The sequence below is a fragment of the Nycticebus coucang genome, chromosome 21 (genome assembly GCF_027406575.1).
Source record: "Nycticebus coucang isolate mNycCou1 chromosome 21, mNycCou1.pri, whole genome shotgun sequence".
NCBI lineage: Eukaryota > Metazoa > Chordata > Mammalia > Primates > Lorisidae > Nycticebus > Nycticebus coucang.
Genome location: NC_069800.1, coordinates 56412831 through 56438682, shown reverse-complemented (window position 1 = coordinate 56438682; position 25852 = coordinate 56412831). Strand labels below are relative to the sequence as shown.

The 25852-nt window shown below is 52.1% G+C and overlaps 1 protein-coding gene across 3 annotated transcripts in view; it reads left to right on the top strand.

Annotated features, from left to right (window-relative positions):
• The window catches only part of RIPOR3 (RIPOR family member 3), an 85053-nt gene extending 59622 nt beyond the window's left edge, over positions 1-25431 (top strand). For 2 of the 3 annotated variants that reach the window (XM_053574302.1, XM_053574303.1), the window contains 19 exons: positions 2310-2388; positions 5296-5319; positions 5610-5663; positions 6380-6529; positions 6671-6734; positions 7315-7358; positions 7494-7619; positions 7699-7844; positions 9362-9491; positions 11462-12034; positions 15218-15348; positions 16628-16751; positions 17311-17446; positions 18006-18167; positions 18784-18945; positions 19743-19945; positions 22051-22134; positions 23806-23896; positions 24297-25431. In XM_053574302.1, coding sequence (XP_053430277.1) covers positions 2310-2388; positions 5296-5319; positions 5610-5663; positions 6380-6529; positions 6671-6734; positions 7315-7358; positions 7494-7619; positions 7699-7844; positions 9362-9491; positions 11462-12034; positions 15218-15348; positions 16628-16751; positions 17311-17446; positions 18006-18167; positions 18784-18945; positions 19743-19945; positions 22051-22134; positions 23806-23896; positions 24297-24397 — 2584 coding nt within the window. In that variant the 3' untranslated portion in view covers positions 24398-25431. The remainder of the gene's footprint in view (positions 1-2309; positions 2389-5295; positions 5320-5609; positions 5664-6379; positions 6530-6670; positions 6735-7314; positions 7359-7493; positions 7620-7698; positions 7845-9361; positions 9492-11461; positions 12035-15217; positions 15349-16627; positions 16752-17310; positions 17447-18005; positions 18168-18783; positions 18946-19742; positions 19946-22050; positions 22135-23805; positions 23897-24296) is intronic. The other variant, XM_053574304.1, reaches the window with a different exon arrangement.
• Positions 25432-25852: the final 421 nt, after the last annotated feature.

Here is a 25852-nt window from a genome sequence, read left to right as displayed (position 1 = left end):
GGAGGCCAGTGAGATAGGAAAAGGGTGAGGACAGGGAGTGATGGGGGCCTATGAGGTGCCTTTCCCAGATGGTGGAACATAGACCCCAAGTTCTCCCCTCCCTCCATCCCTTATTCATAGACTGAGCAGCCCCAGGAAACAGGGTTGATTAAACTATCTTAGAATGCAATGGTTTGCAAAATATATTACACATTCTTCCTTAACTTAAAGTTATAATATGCACTCAAAGCAGGAAACTTAAGAGAGAAAAAGTGCTCTTTTGTATACTGTCTTCATAGCCAACTGGAGTTATCCTCAGAAATTGCCAGATTTATCCTAAGTGTTGGGATTTGGAAGGTGAGCAGTAATCCTGCCCTTGAAGCCCCAGGGAATGTTAAAATCAGTGAAGGACGTCAGAAGGTCAGCCTCATAAGGGGAGCAGAACTGGCTTCCCAATTCCTCATCGCCCCCAGGAAGACAATCTATGTCCCCTGCCTGCCACTTCCCAGGGCTGGCCTGGAACCTGTTATCCCTCTCATCTGAAAGGGAGAGCAAGGGGCAGATGCTGTGCTCATCAGTCTGATGGGTCCAGGACAACCCCTCACTGTGGATACAGCGAGACTCCAGCAGCTGCTGAGGAGAGGGGACCTGTTTGCCCCTATACCACCAGTGGTCCCAGACTCTTTCTGTCTCTTTCTTGTCACTCTGTCAGTTCTCCCACTGTCTGATCTTCGTTGGTTGAGAGACCAGAATTCTAGGCCTGTTATCAGTGTTTAAAGTAAAAGTCATCTGGCCCTAAATGAGTGTGTCCTCCCATGAGTAAAGACACAGACTTCACCACCGGTTATGAGGGCACCGGCACCCTCCCCCAACACCACGCTCACCTCCCTGTTGTGTGGGCTGGAGCTGTCTGCAGCCCCCCTCGGAATGCCTGCTCCCCTGCTGGCTTGGCTCAAGTCCCCTCCTCTCTCCCTCATTCTGTTCTCAGCAGCCTCCTTGCTGCTCTCAAAGCCCCTGCCCTTCCTACCCCTCCCCTTCTCTACCTTGCCATGCCCTCCCCTGCTCAAATCTCTCCCATGGCTCCCTACTACCCTTGGGAAGGCATTCAGGGTCTTTTCTGACCTTCAGCTTCTCCAGACTTTTCTTTCATGGCTCACTCCCCATTCCCACAGTGCCTTAGCTGTGTGTCATCACCGAGAGTGGCATCTCCCTTCACACGTCTGAGCCTCGGCTCCTGCCACACAGCTCCCAAGGAGCTGCAGGGTTGGAGGAGGGGAAGCGGCCACTCCATTTCTGTGTTTGCCATGTGGAACACTGTTCCTTCTTCCCGGAGTGGCCCTCCCTGCCTAGGCTCTCAGGGAGAGGTCCTATCCTTCACCTCCCACTAATTAATAACAATAGTGGCAATGACATGCTTGGTTTCTATTGATTATGGCCTCAATTTTTTCAAGAACCCTAAGAGAGATTCCCTTAGCCTTCTCTTCCAGATGAGGAAACTGAGTCCCAAGGATGGGAAGCAATTTGTCCAGGATCCTATGGCCTGTAAACAGGGAGTAGGATTAGAAGCTGCTAAATCGACTCCAAGGACATTGCTGACCTGCTCTGTTGTCTTACCTGGGCTCAGCGAAGATGTCACCTTCCCGACGCCTGCCAGGGCCTGGCTCCCCATGGCATGAGCGTCCCTCATCCTTCTCTCATGACCCTCACTGTACCCCTCTGTCTGGTGTGGGGGACGGAGTGGGAGCTGGGGATGTGCATGGAGGGGAGAGGTCTACCCCAAGGGACAGCTTCCGGTGTCCTCTAAGGACCTGACCCCCAAGTCCAGACCCTTGACCTTAAGGGAGGCATGCTATGCTGACCTCCCCCTGGACTGGGCCCCAGTTTCAGAAGGAGTATAACATGGGGGTGAAGATTTGGGCTCCTGGAGGCTACCGTGTGGTTTCGGACCTGGGTGCAGCCTCCTCCCTGCTGTGAGCCCCTAGGCCTGATTGGGTCCATTTCTTCATTTTCAAAATGTGCAGAAGTTCAAGGCCAGCCTGGGCAACATAGTGAAACTCCATCTCTGAAAGAAAAAGAAGAAAATTTAAAAATATGTATAATAGTCGTAAAACCTATTTGTGGTGCTTGGGAATTAACCGAGAGCTTTCTCGTAACTTATCTCGCTCAATGCTGGGCATGCAGCCCTTGGTGTGAGGGAGCTGGCCGGGTATCCTCTGAGCCTCGCTGAGAACTGTGGCTGCTGTCCACACTGGGACATTGGCCACCTGGCCTGCTTCTTTTCCTTTCCTTGTTTCTTTTAAATTTGCAGCTCTTCCTCATTCTCCTTGCAGAGAATACCTGTGTGTCCAGCAGGCTGAGCTTGATTACCTGTCAGGACGCCACAAGGACATGCGACGGAACTCCAGGCTGGTGAGAGCCCTCCCTGCCCCCTCCCTCCCTGGCAGCCTTGGCCCAGGGTTCTCAGGTAGATCTGCCCTTGCCCTCTTGTCTGCTTCATGGGCGTGAATCTGTCTAGGAACACTGAGGCTTACGGGAGAGACTCTATTTTGTGCTGGATTAACTTTAATTTGACCCTGATGAATTTTACTCACATGTAGGTACAGAGTTCGCACACCGTAGGCCCACTGCACATTTCTCTCTTGGTTCCAGGCAAATGCGCAGAGATGCAAATATTTTAATGGTCCTATTTTATAGACCGTGGCCACTGGGCACCCTGGAATCAGGGCAGCATATATGACACCAGGAAAGGCAGGTGTGCCACAGCAGCCCGACTTTGTTCCTTGATTGAGTCTGTGTGTTTCCCAACGGTCCAGCTGCTTGGCAGTTTTCCTGTAGTCACCAGGGCAGTGTCTTTGAGGCTGGCCCTGTCCCCATCTAGCCTAAGGCTCACTTACTCTGGGTTTTTGCCACCCCTTTAGTAGGGCAATATTTAGCAAAACACCAAAACCAAAACAAACCCAAAAATGTAATATCTGATTCAACTGACTTTTAGACAAACAATAAAGATTTTTTTTTTAGTGTAAGTATATCCCATGTGACCTTTGGGATATATTCACCCTAAAAAGATTATTCATTATTGGGCAGTGCCTGTGGCTCAGTGAGTAGGGTGCCGGCCCCATATACCTAAGGGTGGCAGGTTCGAAACCTGCCCCGGCCAAACTGCAACAAAAAATAGCCGGGCGTTGTGGTGGGTGCCTGTAGTCCCAGCTACTTGGGAGGCTGAGGCAAGAGAATCGCCTAAGCCCAAGAGCTGAGGTTGCTGTGAGCTGTGATGCCATGGCACTCTACTGAGGGCAACATAGTGAGACCCTGTCTCAAAAAAAAAAAAAAATTATTCATTATTTATAAAAAAATTTTAATTTTAATTGGGCAACCTGTATTTTATCTGGTCACAGTGCCAGAGTCCTGCTGCTCCAGGGCCTCTGTCCCTCGGGCTGGGAGAGTCTCTCTTTTTAGTCTGGGAAGTCCCTCAAGCCTCCTCTGGGAGAGTCTCTCTTTTTAGTCTGGGAAGTCCCTCAAGCCTCCTCTTCTGTACCCCATGCTGCCCTGTGAAAACTCCACTTACCCTTCCTGGATTAGAGTTTGGAAACAAAAGCAAGGTGGCCCTGCTGCTGCAGGAGTCTCCTCCCAGCTAGTATAGTCTAGCACCCCTCCTCCAAAGCACCCAAGGGCAAAGCAGGCCACCAGCCTGATTGAGGGGCTGGAAAACAGGGAGGGGGAGATGGATTTGTCTGCCAAAAGAGCAGCCAGTCACTTCTGTATCATGGCTCCAGTGGAGAAGGCCTGGGGTTGGTCGGGTGGGAGAAGCCAGGGCCCCACCCCTGGGTGTGTCCACTGATTGGAGAGGGACAGGCCTGGCAGATTCAGCTGTGCCTTGCCCTTGGTAGGCGGTTGGGCAGCAGCCAGCAGCAGCTAGTGGGAAGGAGTACTGCCAAGATCCCACCCCAGCTGCTGGTACCCGCCCCTCACGTGATTGTGGATCCTCACCCACAAAGCCACTTTCCCCATCCTCCCCGTTCTAGAAGTAAGGGTGTTGGCCCGGGTGTGAATCTGTGTATGTGTTAGCTGCACCCACTTCACAGATGGGCATACTGAGGCCAGGGAAGGGGACTGTGCCAGAGCCACATGAGATATTCACGTGTGGTCCTGCCTCCCTGGGTGCTGCTGGTTCTCATTTAAAACAGACATCTGTTTCCAAGAAGCCACTGGGCAGAGGCTCTTCCTTTGGAAGGCTCGGGATAGGTCCTGCTGCTTCTTCCATGGAGTTTTGATTTCATGATCTCACATGCAGAATTTCACATAGACATGGGCAAACAGACTTTTCAAGGAGGTTGATCCTTCTTTCCCTCTTGACTGACATTCCTCCCCCCATCTTTTCTACCCACTCATCCCCATTTAACCCTTGAGGATAACTTAGTATTTATCTTTCCATGTTTTTCTCCCTGGCATATATTCAGTAAGTGCATATGGAAGTTTGCAGCCAATAGTTGTCTTATAAAGTGAAATCACAGCTTGCCCTACCCCCCTTTCTCCCCAGGGAATCTCTCCAGTCTCATGGAAATCCACCTAGGCTCTGATCTGAGCTGGTAAACAACAGCGTGTTCTTGTTTTAACAACAAAAAAGTGTTTATCTTCCACACCTGCTCATTTACGAATTGTATATGGCTGGTTTGATGCTACAGTGGTAGAGATGTCACCACAGACTACAGGGCCCACCTAAGCCTAAACTAGTGACTTTCTGGCCCTTTATGGAAAGGTCTGCCTAACCCCAAATGTATGCTCTTTTCTGTTAACTCACACCCTGGTCCCTGTGTGGACAGACTTGGGAATTCACTGTTCCCTAAGGCTGAACTGGGGTGGTGTTGGCTGCCACCCCAATCTCCCCCTCTCGAGTTCTCCTGGTCACAGCTGAAGCCATCACTTAATCAACTCACAAGGGTCCCATTTTGTTGCACACTTACTGTGCCCTTTACTCCTCACTGCTGCCCCATGGGGTAAGTGCTATCACTCACCTCTTGTACATGAGGAAATGAGGCTCAGGGTTGAGTGACCTGCCCAAGACACACAGCTGGGAAATAGCAGAGTCATCCCTAGAAGTGCCCTATCCAAAGTGCATGTGTTTAATCCCTCTGCCTCTTTGGCCTAGACAACAGCCCCCGGCCTGCAGACCTCAGAGAAAGGAGCAGGGCCAGCTGCAGGCACTGCCTTTTTGTCCTCTGACGCTGAGCTCAGGTGTCCCTGGATGTAGCCTGGTAGGCCTTGGAGGAGAGTCCAGGGCTCTGATAATCCCTCTCTCCCTTCTCCTCTCCCCTACAGGCTTTCTATTATGACCTGGACAAGGTGAGTCCACAGATGGGGAGCAATGTGGGTGGGCCTGGCTGGATAAGCCGAATATCTGCACTGTGTCCCACACAAGCCTGCTCTAGAGGTGAAATACTGGGGTTTGCTCCCCAGTTTACAAATGGGAAAACTGAGGCTCAGCCACGAGCCTTCCTCATGGATAGTGAGGGAGTGGCCTGGCATCAAGCCCAGTTCTCTGCATTAGGACCTGCAGGAGGGTGGCAGGGCCTGGCAGGGCCAGCCAGTGGCCCAGGCTACTTTTAAAACATCTTCCCTTTTTCTGGGAGAAGCAAATGCGCTCTGTGGAAAGGCACATCCGGAAGATGGAGTTTCACATCAGCAAGGTCAGCGGTTGTTGGGGCATCACAGGGTGGGGTGGAGCAGTTTCAGTTTGCGGGGCCTCAGCTGGTTTAGCAGGTGTGGGGAGACTCCCTCTGAGTAGGGGGGAGGGATGTTGGGCACAGCGGCAGCTGGAGGGAGCCAAGGCTGAGCCTGGGGACAGTCAAAGGGCTGTAGGGCTCAGCCCTGAGGTGGGACATGGGGGCGTTTCTGGGACTCCCCCAGAACTGTGTGGGCTCTTTCCTTGGTTTAGGCTGAAAACTTCATGTTCAATGTTAGAGGGCTGGAGAGAGTGAGTTCCCCCACCCCATTGTACAGCTGGGAAAGTAGAGGCCCAGAGAAGAACAAGCAGGTCCCTTAAGCTTTAGGTCTGTGAACCCATTAGCAATTCCACTTTAGACCCCAGTGGGTGGCCAGATACTACAAATTAGTTAGAAAGAGGAGAAATGACACATTCCCTGGTGCATTTCACTCGGTTTCATTGTGCACCAAGGGTATCCTCAGAAAAGGCAGCTGTGGTCCCTGCCCTGTGGGCTCACACTCTGGGTGGAGGGATGGGTACTGTGAGTGGGACTATGCAGGGTGGTGGCCATCACCAGGGCCTGGCCTGGCCTGGATGTAGCTCGGGGATGGCCTGGCCCAGAAAGACAGAAGTCGGCAGGCAGGTGTGGGACCCGCCTGTCAGCACAGGCAGTGCCACCAGCCCGTGTGCCCGCCGCAGGTGGATGAGCTCTACGAAGGCTACTGCATCCAGTGCCGCCTGCGCGATGGCGCAGCCAACATGCAGCAGGCCTTCTCCAGGGGCCCAGCCAGCCGCGCCTCCAGGGAGAGCCTGCAGGAGCTGTGCCACAGCCTGCATGAGTGCACTGAGGTGGGCTGGGCCAACAGGGGAGGGTGCCTGGGACTTGAGGATGTGGTGTGTCTCTGCCTATGGCCTCTGGCTGCCAGATGGTTAGTGACCCTGTGGCCTAGGGCCAGGCAGCCAGCTGAGCTGCCTATGGGGGCTTTACAGGACATGTGGCTGATTGAGGGAGCCCTGGAGGTTCACCTGGGCGAGTTCCATGTCAGGATGAAAGGTAACTGGGCTGGAGGGAGATGGGGTGTCAGGCCTTCTCAGAAGCCATGTGCTGGGGGTAGTGGTGTTGGCCAGAATCTCAATGGTCTAGACGCAGCTCAGGCTTTTGGACTCATGTGACATGTGACTTTGGGCAAGTCCCATTTCTCTCTGAGCTTCAGCCATGAGGCCCAGGCACCCTCTTGTCCATTTCCATGGTGAAGGCTTACTGTCCCTCTCCCATCTGAAAACCTACACTCAGGGCCAGGTGTGGTATCTCACAGCTGCAATCCTAGCACTTTGAGAGGCTGAGGCAGGAGTCCACTTGAGTCCAGGTGTTTGAGACAAGCCTGGGCAACATAGCAAGACCTCATCTCTACAAAATATATTAAAAAATGTAACTGGGTGTGGTGGCACATGCCTGGCATGTCCCAGCTACTTGGGAGGCTGAGGCAGGAGGATCACTTGAGCTCAGGAATTGGAGGTTGCTGTGAACTATGATGATACAACTGCACTCCAGCCTAGGAGACAGAGCAAGACTCTGTAGGGCTTGTGATCCCTTGGCCAGGGCAGAGGGGAGATGAGCTGTATCTGTGTTCTAGGCTTGGTGGGCTACGCACGCCTGTGTCCTGGAGACCAGTATGAGGTATGGCCACCCTCTGGAGATGCTTGGAACCAGGGGTTCTGTCTGGTGGGGAGACCACCGCGAAGGTGGCACAGTGGGGGGTGGGGTGCTCACCTGGGACACTGACACAGCCCCCTCTTCTCGGCTCACCAACAGGTGCTCTTGCGTCTGGGCCGCCAGCGCTGGAAGCTTAAGGGCCGGATCGAGTCAGACGACAGCCAGACCTGGGATGAGGAGGAGAAGGCCTTCATCCCCACCCTACATGAGAACTTTGACATCAAGGTGGGGCGGGGCCTGGGGCGCAGCGGGCGGTGCACCCAGGTGCTGGGCTCCGACACCACCATCCAGCCCCCACCTCCAGGTGACGGAGCTGCGGGGCCTGAGCTCGCTGGCCGTGGGCGCAGTCACGTGCGACATCGCCGACTTCTTCACCACAAGGCCGCAGGTCATCGTGGTGGACATCACAGAGCTGGGCACCATCAAGCTGCAGCTGGAGGTGCTGTGGAAGTGAGTCCCGCCAGCCCGGCGGCCTCCCGGGGGGTCTACCCGAACCCCCGCCCAGCCCGGCGGCGCCCCCTGGTGGCCGGACCGCGCTCTGGCTCCGCCCTGCACTGCCGGGCGCTTCCAGGGCGCTCCCTCTCTGCTGCGGGGGCCGTGTGCCCTCCTCGCCCGCCTCCCACTGCCTTCTCAGCAGCCCTGGAGTTTTCATTCCTTGAATTCCCCTCTGGGCCGGTTATAGGAACACCCTGCGTTCTCCAGTGCTCTCCAGAGCTCCTGGTTCCAAACAAGCCCTGCACTTTGGGGAGCTCCCTCCCTATTCCCTGGGCAGGTGGGGCAGGTGTGGCAGAGAGGCACTTCTCTGTCCTGGGCTTGCTCTGGCCAGTTAGGGCTGGTCTCGTTTCTCCCTGGGTGGGCGTCAGAGCCTGGGGGTCCCCAGAGTTTGGGCCTGTGAGGCAGGTGAATTCTGGCACAATCTCCCACAGCTTCAGGAGCCTCCCCTGTGTGCTGGGGCTGAGAACACATTTCCCCAGGAGCTCCTCAAGTGTACAGGGCAGCGGGCAAGGACGGCAATTCCAAGGAGCCAGGGATCCTGCTGGTCTGTGGGGAAGAGAGCAAGGTGCCCACAGGGTCTCTGAGTTTCAGGTGCTTTTGGCCAAAGAGTCAGGCCTTTGTGCACACAGTGAGGTTTTCTTCCCATGTTTTGTTTTGTTCTGTTTTAGCATCAGGGAGGGGCACGAAGCCCTAACTGCTCCGAGGGCAGGGCTGGGTGGGCCAGGTGAGCGTCACTTGCCACATTGCTTCGGCATCTCATCTCACGGCCCTGGATTCCCACCCTGACTGCATGTGTCCGACTCAGATGTCCCTCTGTCCAGGTGCTCCTGTTACGGATGAGGGGTCTGAAATGGTTTACCCAGACACGGCAGAACTAGTGTTCCCTGCTGGTCTGCTGAGCTTCTCAAAGGGGTCTTTAAAGGCCAAGCAGGGGAGTATCACTCACAAGTGATGGATGGTCATCCTTCACCTCCCACCGAGAGCCCTTAGGGCAAAAGGAGTCTGAGAAAAGGTTTCCAAGGGAGTTGAGACCATGGGACCCAGAGTGTCTGGGCTGTACCTGTGTCCTGAGTTAAGGCTCTGCCACTCCTCAACTCTGTTTCTGCTGAAGTCCATCCTGGCAGTGATGTCCAAAGGGTAAACACCACTTTTAGATGATCTTTAAGGCTCTGGGTGAGAGAAATCTGGGTGTGAATTCAGTTCTGTCCCTTGTGATTGGTTGTGACACTGGCCTAATCAGGTGACTTATCTTTTGGAGCCTTAGTTTCCTTCCCTGTAAATAATTTTCCCTACTCAAGAGAAGGATTCATGTACAGAATTTAGTAGAGCTCTTTGCATACCGTGTGTGCTCAGGGAAGCATGTTATTGTTTTATAAGGTGAAGGCAACTGCCTCGTAATCACGGGGACCCCTGGATCCTGTGTCTGAGCCTCAGGGCACTGATGACATCCAGCCTTCTCTTCTCTCCACCAGCCCCTTTGATGCCGAGAGCTTCCTGGTGTCACCCAGTCCCATGGGCAAGTTTTCTGTGGGCAGCAGGAAGGGCTCCTTATACAACTGGACACCCCCAAGCACCCCCAGCTTCCGAGAGCGATACTACCTGGTGAGTGAGCCTCCCCCCAGGGGGAGAGGTGTGTGGCCATGTGGGGTGGGGAACAGAGAGTGGGGGCTGGCTGTCTGGCACTCCCAGAGGTAGCAAGCCTCAGGTTCAGCCTCCCTTTGGGGTTATCCTGGCTGGTTTTCTGTACTTTTTTCTCTGCTGCCAGCCCGTCCACCCTAACTTGGGCTTGACCCTCTCCACTCCAGCCACGGCGTTGGCCTCATTTTACTTGTTTTAAGCTTAACATGCATTTCCAGCATTATTACTCGTCAGAGTGTACAGGAGGACATCTCTCTTTCCTGGGATTCCCAGGGATCAGGGACCCTTCCTTAGAGCCAACTCCTGTTGTCAGTTTCTTCCATGTCCTTCCAGAGATACTCTGTGCCATCTACAAGCAAATGCATGTTCTCCACCTTGACCTTTAGAACCTGACAGTGTATTTGGGGATTGTTCTCCACTTCCGAGAGGCGTCTTCATTCCTTATTGACACTATGTCCACACTTGGCTGTACTGTACTTTAAGAGACAGGGAGGTCGTTTCTGTTTTGTTTGCTATTACCAATGACAGGGCAATGCCGTGTCCACACATCATCCTACATGAGTACCTCCCCAACGCAGGTGCCCCAGCAAGGATCCTGGGGTGCTAGGGAGCTGGCCCCCATTAAGGCGTGTGCTTGTGCATTGGTACATGGGGGGTGCTGTGTAGGTAGGGGGGCACCAGACTCATTTGCAATAAGGAGCTCCAGGATAGGGACAATATCCAGGAACATCCTGTCCACCCTGGGATGGGGTGGTGATGCTGAGCTGGATGAACCTCCTGTCACCCCCTACACCTTCTGTGCGAAGGCAGCTTCACTCAAGTTCAGCAACTTATGGAGACAGAGGAAGCTTGCTTGTCTGGCATGGTGGGGCCCAGCGTGCTTTGGTTAAAAAAATCCTCCATGGCCAAGAGCATGGGCTCTGCAGTCAGATAGCCTGGGTTCAAGTTCTGCCTTTGCCTCTCATCATCTATGTGACCTTGGGCAAGTTGCTCAGCCTCTCTGGACCGCATTTCTGTATCAGAGAAGTGAGAATAACAGTGCGGCCCTAATGGGGATATTGTGAGTGTCCAGTGAGTTAATACACAGGAGGTGCAGGAAAGACTCTCTGACTATAGTAGACTATGTGCATGCAGTGTGGACGTGAGCCACCACAGCCAGCTGACAAGGGGCTGAGAAGGGCCCTGCACTCCCCACCGGTGTGGCCTGAGGACTGACCCCCCCTACAAGGTTAGACAGTGCCACCTTTGTAGGGTGTGGCAGGTTAATGAGGTCCAACATGAGGCCCTGGAGCAGGGCAGGTAAGGCTGGATGTGTAACCACAGCTGTTTCTGTGATGACAAATAGTGTATATCAGGCCTTTTGCTGGTCCACTTCACTCAAAACTTTGTGCCAAGCTCTGCTCTACAGCAGGCAAGGACTGTGCCCTCAGGGAGCTGAAATCCCATGGGGGGGGAGCAGACCCAGAATCAGGGAGCCACACAGCCAGTTGGAGGGCCACAAGGGCCATGGGGGGCAGAGAGGGAGGACGGGGCTTCTGGGGTCAGGTGGGAGTTTGTGCTTGAAAGCGGGTATCCAGGAAAGGTAGATAACATATGAGTAAGGACCTGAGAAGGTGAAGGCACAAGCCATGAAGGCACGTGGGGAAGAATGTTCTAGGCAGAGAGCACAGCCAGTGCAAAGGTCCTGAGGTAGAAATGTGTGAGAGAAACAGCAAGAAACTGCTGAGGCTGGAAAAGAGTTAGAGGAGGTGACAGGGGACAAGTGTGGAAAGGGACAGGGCCCCACCCCACCCCTAGGATGCTGGCCATCTTGGCAAACTTCTGCCACGCAGACTATTGCTGTGCAGAGTGGGTGTCTGTGAGGGAAGCCCTTCTGGGGGCCTCACGTGTTCCCCAGGGTGGCTGGTGAGGCTGCTTCTGTGTTCCCTCTTCAGTCTGTCCTGCAGCAGCCAGCACAGCAGGCCTTGCTGCTAGGCAGGCCGAGGGCCACCTCCATCCTCAGCTACCTGTCTGACAGCGACCTCCACAGTCCTGGCCTGAGGAGCCAGAGTCAGGAGCTGCCCGAGATGGACTCCTTCAGCTCTGAGGACCCCCGAGACACGGAGACCAGCACGTCGGCATCCACCTCAGATGTGGGGTTCCTACCCTTGGCCATCGGCCCGAACACCTCCATTGAAGAGGAGGCCCAGGAGGACCCCCCGCCCCTGGGCCTCCTGCCAGAGATGGCCCACCTGGCAGGAGGCACGTTTGTAGAGCAACCTGGCTGGAGGAACTTGGGAGTGGAGAGCCCCAACCTGCCACAGGGCTCCCCGTTCCACAACCACACAGGTCCGAGGAGCCAGAAAGGCCAAGATGAAGGAGAACCCAGGGACAGAGAAGACAGGCCTGGCCTGGCCCTCGAGAGGCCTCTGCAGGAGGTCCTGGAGTTACTGAGATCTGCAGACCCTGCCCAGCCCCAGCTCCGGGAGCTGGAGTACCAGATCCTCAGCCTCAGGGACCAGCTGCAGGTACACTCACCCCTCATGGGCAGTGGCCCTGCTTTTCTGATGGCGTGATGGCTGGGAAGGGGCTCACCCTTGTGTCCCCCAGATGGATGATGTCTTTTTGAGCCTTGGCTTTCTCATCTGACAAGTGGGGGTGCCAGCTGCCCTTGTTAGGCAGGGAGGAGAGTTATAAGAAGCCCGCTGACCTTGGATAACTTGCTCCTCACAGCCAGAACCTGATCCCATCTTGCAACTTCTGAACTGCAAGGATAGGGTTGCAGCTTGGCATTGAGAACCCAAACTTAAGAGTGTTCTCGGGTCAGAGCCGGCTCCATGGAAGGCCCCGCACAGTTGCCTGCCTGCTTCAACCACACACCCTATACTGAACCTTCTCCTTGCCAGGTTCATGGGAGGACTTAGGTAGATCTGGGTGGATTCTTGTATTTGACTTTTTTTGTTTACATAAAGTTAAAAAATTGATAAAGCAATTTATGAAAGTACTCTCTTGTGTAAGATACACACTGGCACTGAGAAAGTTAATAGCTTTCTTCAAACCCGGGTTTCATTTGTTTTATCCTCACTCTCAACATTAAAAATCAGCTCAGGTGAAAAAAAGTTTGATTTCTGATTTTACATCCATGAACTTTTAAAAAACATTTGCTGTCACAGTCTTTAAAAAAGATCTACCTGGACATTTCAAGAAAAAAAATTTAAGACATAATGTCATCTTTTTTGTACTTTTAACAGCTTTTTCATTTAGAACAATTTGGGGGCAGCGCCTGTGGCTCAGTGAGTAGGGCGCTGGTCCCCTATTCTGAGGGTGGTGAGTTCAAACCCGGCCCTGGCCAAACTGCAACAAAAAATCACTGGGCATTGTGGCGGGCGCCTGTGGTTCCAGCTACTCGGGAGGCTGAGGCAAGAGAATCACCTAAGCCCAAGAGCTGGAGGTTGCTGTGAGCTGTGACACCACGACACTCTGCCGAGGGCAACAACAACAACAAAAATAAAATAAAACAATTTGGATCAGCATACGCAGAACACCTGTAACTTACCTGTATTTTGAAAAATTTCACCCACTTTACATAAGAATATGAAAATAATACCATAAGGCTGCAATCATTTTAAACATCTTGAGGAATTTTTCTTTTTGGCAAAGCAAGTCAGAACAATAAAAATAATTATAGACCATATTCACATTTGTATGTGTGTAAATATGTGTGTCTGAGTACATAACACACACATATACACAGGCAACCTTGCTATTCCGGTATTTCCAATTCACCTACTTGCTGAAATTTCTTTGTGACCCCTACATCAATACTCAAGGTTCTTCCACAGTCGTTTTTGGGGACTGGCAGAATGGCAAACAATTTGAGTCGCCCGATGTGCGCGTTCACAGCTGAACGAGGCATTCTGCCTTTTTGTTTTCGCTCTCATACTGTCAACAAGTATCCTTCTGGTGGTCTATTTAGTGCCACATTTTTCAGATTTTTGTGCTTTTTGTTGATAGTTTCAATGTCTGAAAGCCAAGTACAGTGACTCAGGGTTAGACAAGAGGGCTGTGACGTGCCTCACAAAGAAAACCTATGTGTAAAATGACCCTCCTTCAGGCACAAGTCGTAGAGCTGTTGGCGTGAGCTCAGTGTTAATAATCAGCAATATCTGTTGAGTAAGATGTCTTAAACAGTTAATACAAATGGGCGGCACCTGTGGCTCAGTGAGTAGGGCGCCGGCCCCATATACCGAGGGTGGTGGGTTCAAACCCAGCCCTGGCCAAACTGCAACAAAAAAATAGCCGGGCGTTGTGGCGGGCGCCTGTAGTCCCAGCTGCTCGGGAGGCTGAGGCAAGAGAATCGCGTAAGCCCAAGAGTTAAGAGGTTGCTGTGAGCCGTGTGACGCCATGGCACTCTACCCGAGGGCGGTACAGTGAGACTCTGTCTCTACAAAACAAACAAAACAAAACAGTTGATACAAATGTTGGGACCAGGGGTTCGGAGGAACCTAACCCAGAATTTCTTTTAGGAGCCATAGCTCCACATTTACGACTTGTTTTGTTATTTTTTCTTTTATTTTTTTGAGACAGAGTCTCACTTTGTTGCCCTGGGGTGTGCTGTGGCGTCACAGCTCACAGCAACCTCAAACTCTTGGGCTTAAGCAATTCTCTTGCCTCAGCCTCCCAAGTAGCTGGGACTTTTTTTTTTTTTTTGCTGTGACTTGAACAAAACTATCTTGAACAGTGAGAGTTAGCTATTTGCATGTGGCGCTCACATATGCACCTATGTACATACATTTTCTATCAGGAAAAGGAAATCTCTGCAACTAGCCACATGACTCTCTGTTGCTCAGACTTTTCTCTTTGGGCTCCACTTTTAGGACCCATGTTTTGGCTTGTAGCCTGTGCCAGAGCTGTGCCCTGGGTGTGGTTTGTGTGGGATGATGTCTGCTGTGTGTGCTCGGGAACCAGCCCTGGAGACAGCCAGGCGCTGGGGACAAGAAGACTGAAATCCCCAGGGAGGGAGCTGCCACCTAATGACTTGGCCAGTGGCAGGGGCAGTGGCTCTAACACACTCCTCTCCCCTCCCATCAGAGGCTGACAAATCAGATCTCCTTCCTTGTCCTTGGGGAGAGAGAAGCCTAGAATCCATAAGCTTGTCTGGTGGCTTCAGAGCCTCCTCAAGTGCTTGCCTGCCCTATACCATATTTTGAAAATAATTTGAAAGCTGTCCATATTTAACAACTGGGAGATTTCCCATAAAATCCCAGGTGTTTAGATTTTCTTAGAAAACTGAGCCATCTGGCCACACTGGCCCATGTTCCGAGTACTGGAGAGGGTCTGGCTCCGCCTCTGTGGGGAGACCTCTGCCCCCTGGGTTCCATGGTCCCTGCTGGACTGCTTACTGGTTCCTGTCATTTGCCTTGTCCCTGTAGGTGTTTGGGCCTTGGGGGAGAACTTTCACATCTGTCTCCCTCGAGCTTTTGCTCCGCAGCTTGTCACGGTCATTAAGGAGGGAACTTGGGGAGTGCCATACCCTGTGGTCATTGCAGCCTCAACTTGAGCAGAGGCTGGTCTTGTCCTGAGGGATGGTGTGCAGGATTGGGGCTTGTGACTGTGGCACTGTGAAGGCCTGCAGTGAGGGTTGCGGCTAGTTTCCTGGCCTGGAGCATGGGGCCCAGCACTGCCCTGAGTCCTGGCCACTCCATCCACAGCCCAGTGGAGCCCGGCGGGAACACGCTTCGGCCGAGAGCCTGATGGAGTGCATCCTGGAGAGCTTCGCCTTCCTCAACGCCAACTTTGCCCCAGACGAGCTGTCCCTGTATGGGGGCTCCCAGGGTCCCCGGTGAGTGCACCCCCTCTTCCCTCCCAGCAGTGAGCAGTACTGAGTCCTGAGCTTCCTGCTGCCTCCTGGTCTCTTTCTCCCACTGCTCTGTCCTGACTCCTATGTGATTATTCATGTGGTCTGCTCCCCGCACCCATCCCTGGATGTCTGCTGCCTGGCTGGGAGTCTCGGTGACCCCTGGGTGAATGAGAATACCCCACCTGAGCTTTCTGTTCTGAGGAGCAGGCTTGTGTTCTTATTTTTTCAAATCTTAAAAAATAATGATCAAAGGTTGGGAATGGTGACTTACGCCTATAATCCTAGCACTTTGGGAAGCTGAGGCGAGAGGATCTCTAGAGGCTAAGAGTTCAAGACCAGCTTGAGAAAAGAGCAAGACCCTGTCTCTACAAAAAAATAGAAAAATTAGCTGAGTTTAATGGCCTGTTCCTGTGGTCCCAGCTACTTGGGAGGCTGAGGAAGGAGGATCACTTGAGCCACAGGAGTTCAAGACTGCAGTGAACTGTGATCAAGTCACTGCATTCCCACCTGGGTGACAGAGTAAGACCCTGTCTCAAAAAAAAAAAAAAAAAAAGGACCAAGTACACAGTGGAAGCTCTGCAACCTCCAGCTCACCAAGGCTCAGCAGTACCCGATGGCCCATTCTCTGTCCTGCTCCAGTTAGGCAGTTCCTTTGCAGTTAGGCGCCCCACCTGCCCCATCAGGCCAGTTGCACAGACTCCTCCTGTCCTCAGATCTCAGCAGCAAAGATCATAAAGTCTAAAATCCCTTATTGTCATCTCTCACAATCCCATGGGGAGGGTTTGGTATCTTCAGCCGCACCCAAGTGTCACTTCCGCCTTTTCTGAATTGCTACAAGCCCTCAGCTGCCACCAGGCAGTGGATGGTGCGAGGCAGCCCTCCCGGGCTGAGCTTAGAATTCCTGTTCCCACTTTATAGATAAGTAAACTGAGCCTTAGGGAAACAGACTTGTCCGGAGCCACAGAGCTGGGGTTAGTTTCAACCTCAGTTTTCTGACTCCAAATTGGCTACCCCAGAAAGTTCTTCCCTCCCCAGCAGCCCCGGGCCCACACCGCCCAGCACCTGCTTTGAGTTGTTCCCACCTTTTGCCCTTTTTCCTTTTCTCCTAGTTTTCTCCTCAGTTTGACTACCTGGGATCTGGAGTTGGCCTCCCTGAGCTCTCCGGGGAGGGACAGAATGGGGGAGGGATGGTTTCTTCCACTCTCGGAGGGAGCTGAACTGCTAACTGGATGGTCACTCAGTTCTTCTCCATCCACCTCAGAAAGGACAGGACCCCGCCCCCACCACCATCTTTGAGAGCATCATCCAGGGAGCTCACAACCGGCGCCCCAGAGCTGGATGTGCTGCTCACGGCCCACCTCCAAGTCTGCAAAGCTCTGCTCCAGGTGGCTGAGGGCTGGCCTGGGGGTCTTGGGATGGGGGTTGGGAGTCCTCTTTGTAAAGTCTCACATTGAAGGTGGTGAGAGGCCCACACTGAGAGCCAGTGAGATCAGGGCTGTTCCTCTGTGGCAGGTGCAGGGTCTGGGTGAATAGTCATGTGGCTCTTACCCACCCCAAGCCCTGAATCAAAGACTGTGGATGCAACTTTCATTTGTACATACCAGAACCCCAGTGCAAACTGCTTAACCAAAAGGAAAATGTAATGGCTCATAGTGCTGAAAGGCTCCGAGGTGGGCTTTAGGCCCAGCCTAGAGGACTGTGTCTCTCCCTCTCAGCTGTACTTTGCACTGTGGGTTAGCTCCACTTTTAGGCAGGCTGGCCTCCTCCAGTGGGAAGGGTGGTCCCTGGCAGCTCAGTCACCTTAGGGAAGAGGGAAGCCCCAGATGACAGAGCTACCATCGGGATGGAAGGGACAGGCACAGGGCAGGTGGGAGCCAAGTCAAGACAAATGACTTCAGAGGGTGTGTTCCCTGATAACCTGGAGCATTGTGGGCTGCTTCCCAGAAACTGGCCTCTCCTAATTTGTCAAGGATGGTGCAGGAATGCCTCCTGGAAGAAGTGACACAGCAAAAGCAGGTTCTGGAGACGCTTTCTGTCCTTGATTTTGAGAAGGTCCGCAAGGCAGCATCCATTGAAAACAGTAAGTAACTGCCCACTACCCAGGGGCTATTCATGTGAATGGCAGGAAGCAGTGGGAACACAGCCCAGGGGAGCTGTTGGCACATGCCTGGGCACTATGTGGGGCAAGTGAGGGACTTGGGGCAGCCCTCTGCTGGGTAACTCTGGGGGCAAATGATTCACCTCTGAGCCTCAGCTTCCCTGTCTATATAAGGAGAATGGCACTGCACAGGGCTCAGTGAGGTGACTCCCACCCACATTTTAGGTGCAGACATACACTCAAGTCAGCCTAAGCTGAGATCCCAGTTCTGCCTCTGCCCCTCGGGATCTTCTCTCTCATAAGTCCAGGTTCCTGGTGACGAGAGAGGCTAGTGACAGTGGCCACTCCCAGGGCTGCTGTTAGGACTGAGGGTGACCCTGGCGAGATGCTTAGGGCCCAAGCTCTTCATTCTGTGTCACGTGGGAATGCAGGGGTGGGACCCTGCATCACGCCCCCTCACTTCCCGGATCTGGTAGCTTCGGGCTCCTTTTTGCTTCCCTTTCCCCGTGTGCCACTCAGGGCTCTGAACCCAGACTCTCAGTCATTCCACAGGCCTCGCGGAGGAAAGGGTGCCTGAAGCTGTGGAGGGGGTGCACGGGGCCTGGTGGGGTCCTGTCCTGCCCTGCTACAACGCTACTGAACCAGCTCAAGAAAACATTCCTGCACAGAGTTCGAGGGAAATACCCAGGACAGCTGGAAATAGGTAGTTTCCCTCCCCGCCCCATCCCAGAGAAAGGCCGTGCTGAGTCTCCTGGGCCTTTGGGATTGTCACAATAGACCTCATTCAGCCCTGTCTTCATGGCAAGACGGGATATTCTTAGCGTGAGCAATCACCCTCCTTTCACTGGAGGGAGGGCCTCCCCAGGGGGCCTTCATAGCAGTCTGTGACACCCCAAAGCTGCATGCACACACCAGTGGTGCATCTTTCTGGGAGCAGACTCTGCCTTCCAGCAGAGTCTTTAAGGTGGGATGACAGAATCTTCTGGGAAGGCGGCAGGCAAGGCCTGACAAGGACATGTTGAAATGTTGGCTGAACCCTGCCCCAGAACGCAGAGCTCTAGCCTGTTTCTCTGTTGAGTAAGTGAAGGATGACAGACAGTTGTACTGGGATTCAGGTGTGGTGTGGGGCCCAGGGCACTGGGATACACCCAAGACCATTTGACTGGGGACCTATGGACTCAGGCTGGAGCACATTTCTCCCAAGTGGGACACCCACGCACGTGCCACTGGAAAGCCTTTTAACTGACTAGACTGTGCTCCTTTATGAAGCTCCAGGGGCCGAGGCCTCAGTTTCTCCTCATGCCTTCTCCCCCACCCAGTGTGCCGCAGGTTGCTGGAGCAGGTGGTCAGCTGTGGGGGGCTGCTCCCTGGGGCCAGGCTCCCGGAAGAACAGACCATCACCTGGTTCCAGTTTCACAGCTATCTGCAGAGGCAGAATGTCTCTGACCTGGAGAAGCACTTCGCCCAGCTCACCAAGGAGGGTAGGGCTGGGGTGGGTGACACGTGACAGCAGTTACCCCAGACAGTGTCTTAGAACCTCTCCATCTCTGCCCTCCAGCTGTTCTTTTGAGAACCTGGATTTAATAAGACCTCACGTTCAGCCCATGGGGTGAAGTTAGCTCCATGGAAAGGCAGCTTTAAAAAGCACAGAACAACTAACTGGCTCAGCGCCCATACTAAGTGGTTAGGGCGCCGGCCACATACAGCGGGGCTGGCAGGTTTAAACGCAGATCTGGCCTGCTAACCAACAATGACAACAACAAAAAAAACAGCCGGGTGTTGTGGCGGGCGCCTGTAGTCCCAGCTACTTGGGAGGCTGAGGCAAGAGAATCGCTTAAGCCTAGAAGTTTGAGGTTGCTGTGAGGGCGACATACTGAGACTCCATCTAAAAATAAAAAATAATAAATAATAATAAAAAAATAAAAAGCAGGGCAGCGCCTATGGCTCAAAAGAGTAGGGTGCCAGTCCCATGTATCAGAGGTGGCGGGTTCAAACCCAGTCCTGGCCAAAAACTGCAAAAAATAATATGAATAAATAAAAAGCACAGAACAGTGAGTTAGGAGGGTGACTTCAGCTGGCCAAAGTCCCTGAAATATTGGCTGTGGTTTCAGTTTTCAAGGTGTATTTGATCCCTCACTAGAAAGCTTTCCTAGCGATTCCACGAGGTCCCTTTGAAACCTACTTGCGCTGGTATTTACTTCTCTGGACTAATGGCAGGGAACACACATACGCTCAGCTCTAGCGGGGGACCTGGGCCTATTTCTCCCCTGTCTTCCAGTGGCACTCATTGAGGACCTAAGCTGTGCGGGGAAGGCCAAGGCAGTGCGGAAGCTGCAGGGAAAGAGGCTTGGCAAGCTTCAGCCCCTGCCCCAGACCCTAAGAGCCTGGGCACTGCTCCAGCTGGACGGGCCTCCACGGGTACGCAGGGCAGCCAGTGCTCGCCTTGCCAGTGCAGCTGGGAATAGAAGCTTCCGGGAAAAGGTACAGTGCTGGAGGCAGGTGGCAGCCCCCTGGCTGCAGGCATGTGAGTTGGGGGAGGTGGGCATTTTCTCTCTTACAGAAAGCACAAAGGACTGAGCCATGCGGACGGGGCTGCACTGGCTGGGAGGTACTTTGATGGAGGGACTGGTGTTGCCAGGCCCCCTGAAGGTCACATGTGCTATACCTACGAGCCTGCCACCTGCCTCAGTGTATCTAAAGTGACATGTTTGGTCTCTGAGATGTCACATGAGATTCTTGCACGCTGAATGTTTTTTCTTGCTTTCGATGATCATCTGCACTTAATCTCAGTTAATACTTGCAGCTGGTAACTAAGTCCATGGCATTCCGTTCAATTGCAAACCAACAGACAGGGCTCTTTCGCCATTTTGGTTCTTAGCCTGTGACTACTGTATGTTTAAGGCACCAGACAGGAAGGTGGGGAGGGTGACATTGAGGCTGCACCTTTGGTCTCAGTTCCAGATGGAGAGAAAATCTCTACTTATGTTGTTAACGGTCCTTGGAACACATTTGCTTACTTTGTGGTGGTTTTAAAGTCTGCTTGGACTTTTAACACACACAAAAGTAGACAGAACAATACTGTGAATCCACATGCATCTGTCACTCCAGCCCAACCACTGTCAACCACGGCCCAGCTCCCTACAGCATCCCCCCGCATTATTTTGAAGCAATCCCAGACATCCTGGCGTACGAGTCAAAAGAAAAAGAATTCTTTCAAAAATTATAACTATACCGTATCACATCTAAAAAATAATCAATTCCTTCATATAGCTAATGTTCAAATTTGAAAGTCTTCAGTACCCTGAGTGTTTTATTTTTGTCTTCTTGCTAAACTGGAATCTACGTAAGCTGTACACATTGTGGGTGGCTGATGTCTTCCAGTTTTCATTTCTTCTGAAGGTTCCCTATCTCTTTTTTCCCTTGCAATTCATTTTTTGAAGATACAGGGTTGTCTGGTAACATTTTGACTTTCCTGATAGCATAAGTTTAATGTGCTTCTCTGTCTTCTATAGTTTCTGAAAATTAGTAGTTGGATTTAAAGGCTTCAGTGGATTCAGCTTTATTTTTGTGTTTTTTTTTTGGGGGGGGGTTGTATACATTGTGTGTACCATTTAATACTGCAAAAAAGGCCTCAGATGACAGGCCCTTAGAGATGGCGTCAGATTGGGGCAGAGGGAAGGAAGCAGACCTGTGACGACCCTCTTCCCTCTCTAGAGACAGTGGGCAATGTGATTTTCCATTGTGCCGCCACTTCTTACCAATGCCCTGTGTAGGGAGGAGGAGGATCTGGACCAGCACCCCACCTCCATCTTCCCAAATCAGACTAAGAGTCCCCTGAGGATGGAAAGGCAGCCATTCTCGTTTGGCTCTGGGCACAGGTCCCTTGGAGCTAACTCTGTGCCTGGGCCCTTCTACCTCCTCAGCCTTGCATCTGAAGGTGTGGCCACTCAGCCACGAGTGGACACAGACCGGATCCTAGGCTCTCTCTCACTTTAGCTGCCCGGCTTGGCCTACCTTGCGGGCAGCCAGCCCCATGCACTTTCAAACTGACCCTCATGACAAGTTGTGCAGCCAGTCCAATGCCAGCTTCATCTTCAGCTGAGTTAGGCTGAGAGGTGAAGTGAGTGGCCCTGGTTGTGAAACTAAGGGGGCAGGCTCAGAGATATGACTGGAAGAGGGTGACAAAGGGAAGAGACCTGCTTCACTCCAGCCTGAGGCAGCGGCCTCTCCTGTTGTTGGCTGATGAGGGTGATCCCCTTTCCCCTATGTCCACTTCTGTCGTTCCCAGCTGGGCACCCGGGTTCTCTGATTTAGCGTTTTTATAGACAGCAGTTTCGGGATATGCTTCTGAAACATTAGAAGACAAAAAGAGCTTTCTTTATTTTATCAGCTCAGGGGTCAGTTTGGTGGGGATAGACACCAGAGTATAGATCCTGTGCCTGTGTACAGCTGGCCCACAGTAACAGACCATATCCTCCTGAACTTGTTCTAGAAAAAGGCAGGCAGCGCTTGCCTTGCCATCAGCATCTGGAGGGTGGCTGGCCCAGAAGCACCCCGCCCTCCAGTCCGGCCATCTTACTTCCTAGGCCCTGCTCTTCTACACGGATGCCCTGACAGAGGGTGACCCCAAGCTCCAGCAGGCGGCATGCTTGGCGCTCAAGCAGCTGAAGGTGAGTCTTCTGTTTCCCTAGCAATGACTGACACAGGACCTAACATGGTTCATGTTAAAGTTAGTCAACCTCGCATGATGCCACTGGCATAAAAAAAAAAGAAATACATCACTGCCAGACCTTGATGACAACACTCAGTGAGCATTCCTTCTAGCCCTGGGTGACCACGCAGGTGGCTCCAGAGACTTACTTCTGAGCTCTTGAATCATATGCTTTAAAATTCACAATTAAAAGAAATTTTAAACTACAATAAGGTCACTGTAAAAAGAGAAAGTGTAAAATACACAGATGTAAAAGACAGCTATTTAATCACCCAGTTATGTAGCAGAAACTGCTGCTGACATTTTGGTATATTTTTTTGTCAGTGTGTGCACATTTAAAATTGTCGATCATATTAAATATAGTTCCAAATTCTTTATGGTGTCTCCAGAATGTAATTTAGCCCACTCACCCATTGTAAAAAAACGCAGGTTTATTTAATCTACCTTTTTGATCATAAATGTCGTTAATATCTCTATACATAACGCCATTTTTTTTTTTTTTTTGCAGTTTTTGGCCGGGGCTGGGTTTGAACCCGCCACCTCCGGCATATGGGGCCGGCACCCTACTCCTTTGAGCCACAGGCACCGCCCTCTGTACATCACACTTTTTAAAGAACATGTGCCATTCTGGATAGTTCCTTTGTCTAGACACCTCCCCCAGACTGTTACTCCAGGGCAGGCGTCCTCAAAATTCTTCAACAGGGGGCCAATTCACTGTCCCTCAGACCATTGGAGGGCCGGATTATAGTTTAAAACAAAAAACTATGAACAAATGCCTATGCACACTGCACATATCTTATTTTGAAGTAAAAAAAAAAAAAAAACGGGAACAAATACAATCACACCGCCTCATGTGGCCCAGTTTGAGGACCCCTGCAGGGCCTGACAATATGAATGTTTTTGAGATTCTCGATACAACCCAGCTGTCTACAATCCTGTAGGTGTAGACCTAATCTGCATTTGGAATTCTCACTTTAAAACATCATTGCCCTGGGTGGCGCTTATGGCTCTAGGAGTAGGGCCCAGGCCCCATATACTGGGGGTGGCGGGTTCGAACCTGGCCCTGCCAAAAACTGCAAAAAAACAAAAAAAATCATTGCCCTTGCTACATAAAAGATAGTGCAATACAGACTGCACTCACTCACCCTACTCATTCTGAGAAATTCTAGGAGACACGCCTGGATCCAATCAGAAAACCAGCGAGGTGGAGAGCCAGCAGAGGGCGCTGCAGGTCAAAGCGGGCCCTGGTCTCTTGGCGAGCGGGCCCTGGACAGTGCCCCATCAGCCAAGTCTCCTTCCTGGCTTAGGGCAGCTCTCCTGCCTTGGGGGTGACGGGAAAGTCCAGAAGGCAACAGGTCTCCTCCTTTCTAATTTGGCATCCATGAAACAGGCCCTGCTAATGGCTTGGCTGGTTAGCAGACATCAGGACTGCAGAGATAAGATGATTTCAAACAAAGGTGCCTCTGATGAACCTGAGGCCACTTAAAGCCTGGAAGCCTCAAGAAAAGGAAGGGGCTGAGGAGGCCCCAAGAGACCATACTAGAGCTGGTCCCATGGGGTTGAGAAAAGTAGATTCCACCTGCTATTGAAAACATCCCCTAATGGACCCTTGTCTCCTAACCTCAAACAGGGCATTGAAAGCATCGATCAGATCGCCAGCCTGTGCCAGTCCGACCTGGAGGCTGTGCGAGCGGCTGCGCGGGAGGCCACACTGTCCTTTGGTAAAGTAGAGCACCAAATGTAGTGAGTGGTGGGGTTCCTAGGGCCCTTAGAAGAGATGTGCGGGGGGGGGGGGAAGGGGGACGCATGAGGCAGCAGCGCACAACTCTCAGCACAAGCAAAACAGCCCCAGTGCAGAATCAACTTGATGTTTCACTAGGCTCTGGAGGGGCAGCACATGTCCTACTATTTTTTTGTTTGGTTTTTGCAGTTTTGGGTCAGTGCCCTACTCCTTGAGCCACAGGCGCCACCCTTTTTTTTCTTTTTTTTTGTTTGTTTTCTTAAACTTTGGTAACTTCTTGCCCAGGCTCCAGCGAGCACAACCTGTAGCCACCTTGGCCTCCCAGAATAGGAAACACCAAGGTGGGAGACTCTGAGTGACAGATCACCTTACTATTTCAGGTGAAAAAGGACACTTAGCTTTCGAGAGGATGGACAAACGTTGTTCAGAACAAAGAGAAATCTTTTGCCAGGAGGCAGATGTTGAAATCACAGTGTTTTAAAAAGCCCGGGCGGAGGAGCTCTGATCTGGCATCTGGCTTTTTATTGCAGCCCAGCCTGAATCCAGGCCCTGAGCTTTGGGCGGGGGTTGGGGGGGTGCTGTGCGCTCCTCCGGAAGGCTGAGCTGTCCGACCTGCGTTTGAGGCTTCAGGCCACTTCCACAGCCACCGCGGGTGAGTGGGGCTTTTGTACAGAAGCAGAAAAAGGCCATGCACAGCACTCCCAAGGCTGGACAGCCTCAACTGAGTGCTGGACTTTTGACTCCTGACTGACCTCCCCCAGGATATAGCACTGAGCCTCTCGCTACAAAGAGGCTAAGGCCAGGCAAGTTGAGGCCCTGAATAAAGGCTCCAAGGTGAGTACGTGGAACTTGAGGGCTCCCTGCACGTCAGCTGGCTCAGCACTTCTGCTTCGATAAATGCTGGGATGGAGGTGGCCACCAAGCCTGAGATTGTAAGACTGCAGAGGTTCTAATCATTTCAGCAGCAGCCAGCTGTCAACTTCCCACAACCTACACTCTTCACTTGAGCTGCAGCCGAGATGCCAGTGGAGCCCAGGCACCCGGTGGACTGAGCATGGACCCTGCTTTAACCATGGTCAGCACTGTAAGGGAAATGAAGAAAACACCAGCTGCAGAGCCTTGAATGTCACAGGCAGTAAAACCATTCCTTTTGGCCATACTCATCAAAAATGGGGTCCAAGTTTTAAAACAAGTTGCCTGACGGCCTCTTAAATAAATTGCTCCAGAAGTCATAAGCTGATTTGGAGGAAGATTTCATTGAAGAACATGTTGCTAGAGAAATCAAATTATTTTCCTATTTAAGTCTATTAAAAAGCAAACCATGGTCCTGAGATGTCTCTGTGCTAATGAAGAGAGAACATTGAGTTTGAATGCTGCTATCAAAAGTGGGGAGAACTTCATAACTTAAACTCATTCATATATATTTTGTGCTTTTTTGGTTTAATGTAGTATTATTTCCCTTGTCCATGTTTGATGTTCCAAAATTTCAATTAAACTATTTTAATTGGTGTTTCACTTTGCACAAAAAAGTAGATAGTATAGTAGAACCTCCGTAGTCGAGTGCCTCCCTACACTGACCACCTCCTTTGAAAGTTGACCTAATTTTCATAGACTGGACATGTACCACATGTACACATCAGTACAGTAGGCCTAGTTCCTCATGTTGACCAGTTTGTTACAGTCCCCTGGGTCAACTCACAAGAGTTTTTTTTTTTGAGACAGAGCCTCAAGCTGTTGCCCTGGGTGGAGTGCCGTTCACGGCTCACAGCAACCTTCAACTCCTAGGCTCAAGCAATTCTCTTGCCTCTGCCTCCCAAGTAGCTGGGACTACAGGCGCCCGCCACAATGCCCGGCAATTTTTTGGTTGCGGCCATCATTGTTGTTTGGCGGGCCCGGGCTGGATTCGAACCCGCCAGCTCAGGTGTATGTGGCTGGT